At 33.5% G+C, this 13,287-nt stretch overlaps 1 protein-coding gene across 3 annotated transcripts; it reads right to left on the bottom strand.

The window, feature by feature from the left end:
• Positions 1–6,273: 6,273 nt before the first annotated feature.
• Positions 6,274–9,524, bottom strand: LOC133854483 (uncharacterized). Of its 3 annotated transcripts, none has more exons than XM_062290711.1 (4): positions 9,278–9,524; positions 9,092–9,171; positions 6,991–7,926; positions 6,274–6,718 (listed from the first exon to the last, which is right to left on the bottom strand). In XM_062290711.1, the coding sequence occupies exons 2-4, from the start codon at positions 9,101–9,103 to the stop codon at positions 6,533–6,535; spliced, it is 1,134 nt and encodes a 377-aa protein (XP_062146695.1). In that variant the 5' UTR covers positions 9,104–9,171; positions 9,278–9,524; the 3' UTR covers positions 6,274–6,532. The 3 variants fall into 3 exon arrangements, with proteins under 3 accessions (XP_062146695.1, XP_062146693.1, XP_062146694.1); XM_062290709.1 differs by having other exon boundaries at positions 6,274–6,724; positions 9,278–9,522; XM_062290710.1 differs by having other exon boundaries at positions 6,274–6,724; positions 9,305–9,522.
• Positions 9,525–13,287: the final 3,763 nt, after the last annotated feature.

The raw sequence follows: 13,287 nt of genomic DNA, 5'->3' as shown, positions 1-13,287 counted from the left end.
AATCACTAACAATTAAATTTGATTGTGGCTGACTTGACAATGTCACATAGTCTATCAAATAACGTAAGAGACTGTAATAAAAGAAGTTTCATCACATGCTTTTTGGAAGAGATCACGTTTACTTCCTTTATATAATTTACCGCATTGCCCTTCCTCTTAAGGTTTTAGCAATTTCTGCCAATAATTTGTAATTGACGTGGAGATTCCTTTCTTATATAAATCAATTAGGATGGTCTCTCTGGCGTGGACATTCGATTAGCTAAGCTGGCGGTGAGAAAATCGGCTGCTAGGCGCTATCCTTGGAAGAAAGTGCACTCAAATATAGCTAGTTGGGTTGTGGGTTGTCAGACCCCAGTGACTCGTAGTTCTCAATACTCCTAAAAGTCTATAGAACTTTCTAGCGGACGCGCCCCTTTTCAGGCCCGTCGGTAATCAAACTCTCCAACTAACAAGACCGACCTATATAATTTTGTATTAAAAAAATCAATATGATGGATAAAATTGGATATGTATGGTACCCGGAGAAATTTAATTTTAACACCATTTATCTTTTGGTCAGAAGCAAAACCAAAGGGGGCCCTGGTGACCATGACCTCCCTAGTACCATCTCTGCTAAGGAAAGATAAGACGTTTGGTTTTGTCATTAGGATGCATATATGTACCTACTTACCAACAAAACAGCATGAATGTACCTATAAAAGACCATTTAGGATTATGTGTTAGGGGGAAAAAAGGTAGTTGGAAGGGGAAACTAGTAGGGCAGAGGCTTCCACCTTCACTGAGGCAAAAGTAAGAACCATAAAGATGTTGATGCTTGCGATGATGATATATTGTGATCACTACCGAAGATGGTCATGATCACTATAGGTAGATGGTCCCTCTTTGGGGCATTCGGCTTCAACCTTTCCAACTTATATCAGAGAGGGACCCTTAATCCACTTGTTCATCATGGCTAGCTTCCACTATAAAGCTTTATATATATATATATATACCATAAATTTGCATTGGCATTTGGCTCATAACAATTAGTCAACATCTTAGGTACGTTCATATATATCAATCAAATTGCAAAGAGAAGCCCTTTTTAGGCTTATTATTAAGCTATCATCTTGGGAATCAGTAGGGGCCATTAATTATAGCTTTATGGTTTTGTTAACTTCCACTTATAGGGACTAGATCTAACGTCCAAAATTAACAGCCACATCAAAGATGGGGAATTTGAACATTTAATTAGAGATGAAGGAAAAATGCCACCAAATATTCTTGTTGCTCTATTATATTTAAGAAGAAGAAACTTTCAAATTTAGCTAAAATTTTGCATAAACCGAACAACGTACAACCGCCAATTAATATTGGACGTAGAGCATATTAATGGACCATAATTAAATTGTAACTTATTTTGTACTTTTTGAACTCTCAGTAGTAAATTGATCATAATAATAGGTATTTTGTCAATTTTGGAGGAGTAATGTTTATTGGACACACACATATGTATACTTTGTACGCGTAATCCTACATGGCACTTTTTTTTTTTTTTCAAAAATAAAAAATTAAGTGATACGTAAGAGTTTGTATATAAAGTGTGTGCAATAAACATTACTCATTAATTTTTTTTTTTTAACGAAAGATCCAAATATTTCATTGATCAAATATCACGAGAATAAAGTTTTTATATCACAAAGTATATTGCTCTGCACAATCATAGCCACATGCTATGAGGTTACATAGGCATAAATACAAACAAAATTCTTACAATAAAATATTATCTATAACTTTCATCTTCCACTAACCCATGTACAAAAATAGTTAAAGAGCAGATCTGCTCCGAACAGACTAGATTTAAAACAATGGTAACCAAATATCCTAAAAATTTATTTAAACGGACCGTGATAAATAATCTCTCACACCGAACTAACTTTCATCACATAGATCTAAAGAGAAGAAAACTCTTATTCCAAGCAAAAACACAACCAACAAACAGCAGCAGCAACTAGGGAGGAGATGAATGACACAACACGAAGGTAGATGGACGAATGCGTAGCGGAAAGGCCAAAATTGTTGATTTGGTCGAACAACACCTACAAACAAAAGAAAAAACTAGAATGGGAGGAGGAGGGTAGGAGCGAGGAGTAGAAATGGAAAGGAAGAGGAGGAAGGAGTAGATCTGCTCCCTCCTCCTCTCATATCTGTTTTTTGAGAAGGTAGAGAGGAGCAAGCTTCCATGTCACTGATGCAACTATGTATATATATAGTTTTTCACATAGAAAAAGAAAAAAGAAAAAGAAAAAGTGTATATATATATATATATATATATATATAAGAAACTATATTCAAAGTTCATAGTATATATCATGGTTAGAGGCACTACCAAAGAGCATATAATACGGTAAAAAAATGAAATATAATACGGTAGCCTTTTTCTTTTCTTTTCTTTTCTTTTTAAGCCAATAGGAAAAAGGTTACAAATGTGGTCTTTCTCATTTTTGATATGAGTGGAAAAGAGAATGGGTGACCAAGTGAGAATGCTTCCAAACACAAGGTTGAAAGCGGCCCATTGAGCTAAACAACATGCACGGTAATTTGCTTGCCTTGAAACTTTACAAGCCTTCCAGCTATACAAAGAAAGCAAGCTATCAATGATATCATAAATAATGGAAGCAAAATTCTATTATTTGAAAAGAATCGGCTGCTGAATGGCAAGATATATATATATATATATATATATATATATATATATATATATATATATATATATATATATATATATATATATATATAGCATCTCCTTCCAAAACAAGCGAGTAGATCCCAAGAGAGGAAGATATTTGAGATGCAAAAAGAACAGCTTCAGCTTCACTAATAACAGCATCAGTAGTGGAGAGACGTTTGGTAGCAACATGGATAATTTTACCCTCAGAGTCAAACCATAGTTTTACAATAAATTAAATATGGCAGCGTTTTTTGATGAACAAGAAACTATTTTTCAGACTGAATTCATTAAAAAAAAAAAAAATCTATTTTCAACGATTACATTTATTAGTAGGTTGATCTTGTTATAGTATTAATTAAATGATTAAATTTACTTTTTTCATTAGCTTAAACTTTTCAAATAGCTAGTAATTTAACATGTTATATATGATAGCAAAGTCTTTAGCCTAACTCCAAAGTTTATTTCTTATTTCAATTAAACATGCTACGTGTATGTGCCCACATATATGTCAAGATAGATATTAAAATATATTAATTATTAACTTAAACTTTTGAGATAAGTGATGATTTAATATATTGATTTGATCTCAGAACTACTGTTTAACTCAAATAAAGAAAATTAACTAGTTTTCTAGTGCGGCTTAGGAAGATAATAAATAAATAAGTAAGAAATAATTATATTTCAGTGTCGGCATACTAATTAATTAAACGTTTAATCCTAACAGTTTCTTCCATCTCTTTTGGCCACGTGAACCTGGTTTCTTTAGATCTCACTTTATCTTTCTGTAACGTGACAAGATCATCAGATTAACATATATATATAAAGTCGTCCTTATTATTCATTAGCTTGTAGAAATATGTATAAATATCACCAAGACAAGTAAAATCTTTTCTCTTTTATATTGCTTTTCTTTATCCAAATCTAATCATGTGTTATTTCGATCTTCTCTTTTTGTTTAGACAAGGACTAGGTTGAATCCCCACGAGAGAGAGAGAGAGAGAGAGAGGCCATGGAAATGGAATGATGAGATTATGTGGAGATCGACATGAGAGACAACAGAAGGTGCTCACGTGAAGGTGGTCGACCCCATGCACAAACAGAAGGGGTCCCATAATTCACTAAGAAGCTCCATCGATCACAAACCACATATGATTTGCTTTGGCCCATGTTGTTCCTATGGAAGCAGCGCTCATGTAAAGTGAAAGTAAGAATGGCCGGAGATTGATCGAAGAATAGATGCAAAGAGATATATATATATATATATATCTACAATTCAATTGCCAAGGAAAAGTAAATTAAGATAACGTACCTAGTGATATGACAGCCAAAAAGTCTACAGCTAATTAAATAATTAAATAAATAACACTTGAAATTAATAACTGTAAATTCTAAAAAATATACTTTAAAATTTAACATAAGTTACTTCTTACATCACTCAAGACAATAAGAATATTAATAACTATGCATATATTCTAGAAAATACACTTTAAAATTCAACTATGCCTAAATCTTCTAATATCCCACCATTTTAATTTCTTTTCAGCAAAATAGACTCCAAGAAGAAGTTAGATTTTGCTTATTTCCTTATGAAGATGAGTGTACGTGACCAATCCAAAAATTGAATGGGAGTACAAATTGTGGAATCAAAGTTTAAACTCAAGATCTTTATTTTAGGTATTCTGTTAAATTACCAATTAATTATTCTAAAAATTTAAGCTGATGAAAGGTAATGAATTTAATCTTTTAATAAATACTTTAATTCACTATAAAAAAAAATTAAAAAAAAGAAAGAAAGAAAGAAAAAGAAAATTCTCCTTCCTGCAACATAGTTTTGGAGCAGTTGCTAAAGCAGCTGATGTAAAGTGAAAGGTGAGAAACATTGCGCATAGATGCAAAGATATCTACTTCAAGTGCCGAGGAAAAAGTGTGCAGGCTGGTCTCAGGCGATTAAACAAGTCATGCACAGAGACACCATCAAAGGGCCGGGGTGCTGTAATTCTCTAAGAAGGTCCATAATTTGTAAAGAGAAAGTGAGAAATGAAGCCTGATAAGTAGAGATAAGATCATGCTAGCTAGGACAGCCTTAAAAGTGTACAGCTCTCACGTGATAAAGGAAATCTCTCTCTCTCTGTCTCAATTTTAAGGGTGGAGAAAAGGTGTGGGTCCTCGAGTAAAGAAGCATGCTCATGAATAATCTATAGTTCACAAGCAGATCAATCTGCATGCCTATGCAAATTGAGATTAATTAGTGGTCTATCTGTTTGGTTCTTGAGATCGAATTAAGTCGATGGAAAAGAAAATAAAATATTGGGAACTTAATTAGCACATGGGTACGTGTAGTAGCCCTTCTTTTGATCATCACTTAAATCTCCATTTCTAATCTCAAGTTTTTAGTACCGTATTAAAGGCTTTACCAAGTTTACACTCGTTAAAATAATAAATTTAATCATTTAATTAATATTATAACTTTTTTTTTTCCATGTGTTTGTCTCAAAAATGTACCTTAACAATAAAGGTTTAATACATTGAATATTTAATTGCGATTGAGAGAAAAATTATAGAGTCAAAGTTCGGACTGATGACTTTTGCTATGATACGTACTACGTCAACTGTCCTAAAAGTTATAAGAAATAGTGAATTTTATCATTTAATTAATATTTTAACACTTCATTTCAAGTACGTGTGGGCTCGAAGTCTCATTTAATAAGTGAAGTTCAACATGTAAAATATTTAATTGAAATGAGAAGTAAATTACGAAGTCAAGATTCGAAGTTAAGACCTTTATTTTAATATTATGTTAGATTACCACTTATCCTAAAAATTTAAACCGATATTAAATAATCAATTTAATTATTTACTAAATAATGAAACATTGGGAGAGGATGTAGCTGCTTGGGCTTATTACAACTTGAAGTTGGCCCGAAGAGAGTTGATGTTGGGCCTTAATTAGCTCAGGTGACAGAAAGTGGGCTGGAGATACTACTGAAATTGGAGAAAATACCCAGGCCCTACTTTTATCCTCATGCCAAGAAAGAAAAAGATTAATAAACCTTGGTGGAAGATTAATAATTTTGAACTTTCTAATAAACAAAATTCATTTTTCTTAAATCACCATTTATCATAAAAATTTATATCGATAAGAAACTATCATTCAAACATAAGATCTTTGTTCTAATACCATTTTTTAAATCATCACTGATTTAAAAACTTAAGCTCATAGAAAATGATAGACTTATTATTTAAATTAATATTATAACGCTGCTTCTCAAATGTGGAATCAAACATGCATGGTAAGTACCACGAGGACTTATAAACTGACGTGACAGTGCACGTTACATTTAGTGACTAATGTGGTAAGTACCACATAAACTGTCACATCAATTTGTAAGAGACTTATAATAAAAGTTATACTACCTCTAACAGCACCCATTACACACATAAATTACCAAGACCAATACGGTGTATTTTAGTTTTGACATGAAGTATATATATATCACATAAACGAATAAATATAAAACTTTGGATCATGAATTACTTTATCCTTATACTCTTCATTATATATATGGATAACAAGGATCATATTCTTTAACCCTATTCATTCTGTTGGAACTGCACATCTGAATTTTTGCAGTGGCTTTACTATACACAGTATATATGCCCCTGTATATCAGGACGGGAATGATACAAAAACACTCATTATACACCAATTACACATTTTTTCCTTACATGTGGTGGGACTCACCATCACATGAGCTCCGTCCATGTGAGTGGAGATGTGTAATGAGTGTGTAATATGAGTGTTTTTTTTTTTTTTATCATTACTCAAAACGGGCTCCTAATGGCATTCTTGAGCTTACGTACTGTCCTTACAAGCTGCTGTCTGTCACCTTCTACCTCTGCAAACTTGAGACTCATTTCTAAATATCTCTCTCGCATCTCCTCTAGTTCGCTTTCCTTCTCCAAAAATGAGTTTGTCGAGGTTTCCAAGGCAGTTTCCTTTTGCTTTATCTGAACCTGTCAGACAAAATCATTATCAATATACACAAAGAATCCTTTAACCACCACAACTGGCACAAACAAATCAAGAAAACAAATTCATAACACAATTTAGACCGCGTGTAGGAGGGTCACAAGTACGTACGTATGAAGGACAGTTAATCATCTTGTAGTCTCTACCAGAACTTTTGCCATTGGCATAGTCATCTACACTTCATCATTTATGCATAGGCATGTATTTAATGAACTTACGTGTTCATATACTAATGGGAATAGTAATTTACCTTAAGCATTTCCATCTCCGATTGTAAGAGCCCAACAGTTGCCTCCTTCTCATCCTTGAGATGCCTCATTCTCCTCAACTCCTCCTGTGACTTCTCTGCTTCCTCCTTAAGCAAACCAATTGTGTTCAAGAGTTCATTCCTGTCTACATTATCCCTCTGTACCTGCAGCAATTCTTCCTCCAAGCTTTTGATACGTGTTTGAAGTTCCCTTATGGTAGACAAAGAACCAAAGAATTCTTTCAAATCGTCTTCCAAGCTCTCAATATGGGCTTCTAGTTCAGGAATGGCAGCAGAAAGAGATGAACGTTCATACTGCATCTTCAGACGTTGTTCTTGCAGTTGACTTTGTTCCAGTTTATACAAGATGTCATGGTTCTCCTCCTTCAATTTCTCATTGGCACGTACAAGCTGCTCCATCTGCATCTTTTGGTCATCTTTATATTTCCTATAACACTTTATATCGCCATAGAGGTCTTTGATCTTTTTCTCCGGTAAGTACGCTTCTTTGGCATGACTGTTCCCCCTAACAAGCTCTTCCTGTGCTTCTTGCTCTTCATCATCATCTGTCTCACATTTTAGATGGGTTTCCCTAATCTTTTCAGCATTCTCACTGGATCCTAATTTGTTGGAATGATCTGATATTTCCTTGAGATGATTAAGCAAAGCAATTGTGTTCAAGAGTTCATTTCTGTCTACATTTCCCCCCTGTACAATCATCTCAGATTGATAAATTGATGACTTCATTTGTTCCAGCATTTCATCCATGTCACTTAAAGCAAGAATGAACTCAAAATTAGATTCCTGGGTCTTCTTCAATTGTAGTCGTAGATTGGCATTCAAGTACTTCTCATTCGTCAATTCTTGTCTGATTTCTTCAATAAGAGCACGCTGATCTCCCCCTTCTGACTGCAACTTGCTTTCAACTTTTGCCCCATCCTGTAAATACAATGGGGACAAAAGAAACATAATTACGTCAATTATTTATGAAAATATAAATCATGACTCTGAACAACACCTAGAGGGGGGTTGAATAGGTGTATGACAATATAATGCGGAATTAAAAATTTAATTAACCACAAACAAACAATCACCAAAATATGAAAAAGCAATAAAGCAAATTGACACAGATATTTGGTGACGAAGTGAAAACTCTTTGAAATCAAAGAGAAAAACTACTCGAAAGTAGCCAACCCAGGAAATCAATCCAAGAACAAAGAATCAGCGAATTACAAGATGTTAATACTCGAAAAACCTTTGCAATTGTCACACTCTTAAATTACATCAAGTGACCTATTTGTCTGCTTTTCTCTCAGAACTTCTGGAGAATTCTTCTTCTTGATCTCCTTAACCGGAACTCCGGTTGACTTCAATTGTTCAAGGTTGACAGTTAAATAGTAACTAAAACTCTAAGAAAAATTTAACATTAACAGTCCAGGTCTAAAACCCTCTCTTAGCACACTGAATTCTAAAGTAGAATCTTAAATAAATTGGTGCCTCCTTTGAAGAAAACACAGTTTTTCGAGTTGGAATAGGATTTCAAAAAAATTCGCCCAGATTTTCGGTCTTATATTGTGAGGCGATTTTGGCATAGTAAACGTCCGAATTAAGAAAAACCTATTTCAGCAATATTTGTTGCCTTTTGTGTTAGCTTTCCAAAGCCGCTAATTTCATTGCAATCAAATACTTGAGCCGGAAATTATGGTTAAAATACGGAGACATGCTCAATCTGAAATTGACAAATCCGATTTTTAACTCCACTTAATGAAATTTCTATTTGTTCATTTCCTTGATTGATTAAGCTTAACCACATCTTCTAAGTCTTTCAATTTGAGTTAGATTCAATTTTGGATAAATTTCTTCACCTACTTAACCAATAGACTAAAACTTACAACCAAATTAGTTTTGACACCAAATTTACCGACACTAAAAACCTAACCATTTAAATCAAAAAAATAAACAAGAAGAAAACAAATTCCCTAGTCATACATATTTGCTGAAGTTTTCAAGGGCGCTTCACGCTTTTATTAAGATTGGCTTATTAGTACTTATGAAAAACAAATTAAATAAATAAAAAAATTAAGGAAACTGAATTTTCTTTCACCTCCATCCCCATGGCTAATGTAAGTCTTCAAGCTCCTTTGATCGGGTTTTAAGTTTGAAGCTTCACGCTTGTGCACCTCACTGTAAAAAGAAATTCAAAAAGGCCAGGCTCGGAATTATAAGTTATAAAAGAAAAGTTCGTAATCTTAAAAGAGGAAGAAAAAAAACAAAAAACAGTTTAATCTACATTTTCCTGCAGCCTCTGAATCACAACCTGTTCAACACAGACACAGAAAGAGAGAGAGAGAGAGAGAGAGAGAGCCGAGCGAGTCCGACTCATCGAAAGACTGAGTTCCGGAGAGTGTAGAAAAACTCAAAGCTAGTTGAAGAGATTGTAGAGAGGAAAAGAAAACAGAAACGATCTGAGAGAGGAAGAGCTTCTGTTGCCGCCTCAGTACGTAGAAAAAGAGTCAAATGACACTTCTTTTCTTTCTTCTGTTTCTTTTTCTTTTCTGACTTTTGGGGCTTCTTTTGTCTTTTTCGCTTTTTCGTCTCTTTGCACAACCACACGACGTCTATTATATAGAGGATTGTTTTTCTTTCAATTATCTCGAGATATAGGTATAAAATAATATAAATAAATTTTAGTTCGATTTATTTAATTAAATGGGTCAAATCTATTAATTTTAATTTATTAATTTTGTATTAGATTCATTTAGAGTTTGCGGGTCATGTAAAAATTATCAGCCGTTATGTTGCACGTCGGGTTCAGATCGTTTCGAAGAATGAGTTTAAAACTATATTGATCAACCTTAACTTAATCTATTTAATTAAACGAGCTAGACTCACCGATTAAAACATTATAAGGCCTCGTTTGGTTCGCGAGATAGGTATTCCATTAAGAAAATGAATAGTTATTACTGAGAATGAGGAAGAGTGGAATGGAATAATTATTCTAATTCCTTAGTTGGTGACAACACATATACCACAATTGGAATTGACCCAAAATTACTAAAAAACTTACATAATTTCTTATTTTTAAAAAAAACTCAAATCTTAAATAATAATAATAATAATTGTTGGACCTTAGATATGTGGCCGGCCAGTCACCCAGATCTGATCTAAATTCTTTTTTTTTTTTTTTAAAGATTGTCTATCCTCTCATAAATAACTATTCATCTTCGTAAGAAAATAGTTATTTCTATATAATAGCTATTCCAAGGAATTGGTCCCTACCAAATAAATGAATGACAATTTCATTCTAAAGACTTATTCTACGAACCAAACGGAACGTAAGTGTTGTTTCTTGGCGGGCGGGGTCGAAAGGTTTCACTATCTCTCTCTCTATTATCTCAACAAATCTGTTGAGATTTGGTTTGAAGACCAAAGCAACTATGTTACGTGTTTGTCAGTTATGGTTGTCTGCCGATATTTGATTTTGGAGGAGGCCAATCCCAATATGTCAACAAGCTCAAAAGGGCCGGGGGGGCATATTCTTCACAAAACTACAAAGTGGTTTACCATATTCATCGGCTATCTAAACTTTTGCAGACCACTCTATCTACTCTTTGAAGGATCCACTGGTTGGAATATTTGTCTTCAGAATTGTACGTCTTGGCTACTTCTGGACTAAAATACAAGTGTTTTGATTCTAAAGTACAGAATCAAAATAGTTGTATTTAAGCATCTTAGATAGATTTAGTTTCTGATGTTGCATTGTATCATTTTCAAATTAATGCTATGTTACGTTGATTCGGCGTAAAATGTTTTTGGAAAATATTTTTAGCATTTTTTGGTGTTTGGTAGGGGCGAAAGTAATAGTCAACGGAAATCATTTTTAATTTGATCGTAAAAAGCTTCTTTAATTTTTAAAAAAAGACATTTGCTAGATTTAAAATATTTCATTCTTACATACACATTTGTGGGAATTCACCACCGCTGAACATTGAACTTTGTTGGTAACCCGACTCTATTGTCGAAGATCCCTAAATTTTAGTATCCGATTGTCTGAATCCGGCGATGGTCTCCAGAATCCAGCAATCACTACCGGAATTCGGCAACCGCCATCGGAATCCTGCAAAAAAGGCCATAATCCGACGATTGTTGCCAGATTTCATTTTTCGCCATTGGTATTTTTTTTGTACAAGCCAAACACTGAAACATATTTTCAAGAAAATCATTTTTTTTTTCTAAAAAATGATTTCGTCGAAAAAATTTACGTCAAAATAAACGGAGTATAAAAAGCAATGATTTTTCTTCTTCTTCTTCTTCAATACTGTTGGGGAAAATACCGGCCTTCTCGGTAGCCATGCCCATTGGGTCCACCCGACCAGGCCCAAGTATTAAAGAGAGAATAATTCACCCGAGCCCGTTAAGACCACTTGGGCCCAAGTTGCCTACCCGAATACCAGTTGATGTCCACGTCCGCATATATCTCGGCAGTACCCGGAATCTAAGGGACACGACGCACGACACGAAACTTGATTGTGCCTCCGAGGTAAGCGGAACCCGAAATATCCGCACAACCGAGGCCACGTCTCCTTCAACCGCCGTTCCTGCGTGAATTGAGAAACTAATTGAACTGCTCCTCAATCTCTATAAATACTAGAATCCTCTAAGATATTAAGGTACATGCTAATCAATCTTTCTGATATTATTCTGCGCATTTACTCTCAGAACAATACACTCACTTAAGCATCGGAGCCGGGTTGTCGGAACCCCCCGACGCAGCCTTCTTTTTCAGGTGAACTAAGAGCATACAAGACGAATATCTGATCGACACGTCACCTACCAAAAATTGTTTCAACAGATACTTCACAAATTTACAAGCAATGATCTTTTCGGATAACGTTTTCATTTTGGGTAATATTTTCATTTCGTTTATCACATATGTATGGTAGATAGATTTGAATGGTAGTTGTTAATTTGAATATAATCTTCTTCTATTTTTACTGGACACTTGCACAAAGATTGAATCCTATTGAAATGATTTGGTTGTCGTTGTCAATGAAATGGAATCTTACGTGTACTTAGGCCTATCCTAACTCCCAAGCAATGTATTTTTCATGTATTTTCTTTCTTCTTTTTGATATTGCTATCAGAAAGCAGAAAGGGTAGAAATAATGGTAAAACTACATTTTTATGTCATTTTGCAAACGTATTAGTCTAAATCAGTTATTAGATTAATTATTCTTTTTTAAAAAAATTAAAATTAATGACTAATTAACATTGTCACATTATTAATATTTTAACACTTCCTCTCACGTGTAGGCTCAAACTCTCATTCAATAAGTGAAGCCCAACACATGGAATATTCAATTGATATGAAAAGTGAATTACGGAGTCAAGATTCGAAGTTAAAATCTTTGTTATAATATCATGTTAAATTACCGATTATCCTAAAAACTTAACCCGGTAATAAATAATAAATTTAAGTATTTAATTAATATTCTATAATAATGAAACATTGGAAGATGATGTAGCGCAGCTGCTTGATCTTATTACAACTCAAAAGTGTGACATCCAACTTGCATAACCCATAGGAGAGTAAGTTGATGTTGGGCCTTAGCTCAGGTAATAGAAAGTGGGCTCCATATACTACTGAAATTGGATAAAATGTCCCGGCCCAACTTTTATCCTGACAACCAAAAAAAAAAATACAAATACAAATATTATTCTCAAACTACTACTTAATTGTCAATGTCCCTCCCAAATTATCAATTGTGTCAATGTCCCTCCTCAAACTACCAAAAAATGCCAATGTTCCCTTTTAGACCAACAAAAAGACAAAAATGACCATAAAAAAAAACTAAAAAAAAATATTTTAAAATAATAAATTAAAGAAAAATTTTTAAAAGAAAAATTAAAATTAAAAAAACGAAAAAGAACGATTTTTTTTTTTTGAAAAAAAAAATAGCTGAAAATTATAAAAACAATTTTTTTTTAAAAAAAAAAAAACAAACAAAAAAAATAAAAGTAAAACCATTTTTTTTTTATTAAATTAGAAAAACAAAAAGGAATGATTTTTTTTTTAGAGAGAGAGAGAGAGAGGGGGGAAGAAAAACCAGTTTTTTTATTTATAATTTTTTTATTTTATTTTTAATAATTTTATGAAATGTATTTTTGTTATTAGGGGGACATTGACATTTTTTTGGTAGTTTAGGAGAAGACATTGACACAAATTGTAGTTTGGGCGCAGGGGGGGACAGTGACGGTGGGTGGTTCAGCCACCCCTCTTCTTCTTCCTTTTTTTTTCCA

The sequence above is a fragment of the Alnus glutinosa genome, chromosome 13 (assembly GCF_958979055.1).
Source record: "Alnus glutinosa chromosome 13, dhAlnGlut1.1, whole genome shotgun sequence".
In the NCBI taxonomy this organism is placed as follows: Eukaryota; Viridiplantae; Streptophyta; class Magnoliopsida; order Fagales; family Betulaceae; genus Alnus; species Alnus glutinosa.
This window is presented reverse-complemented; position numbering and strand designations above follow the sequence as displayed.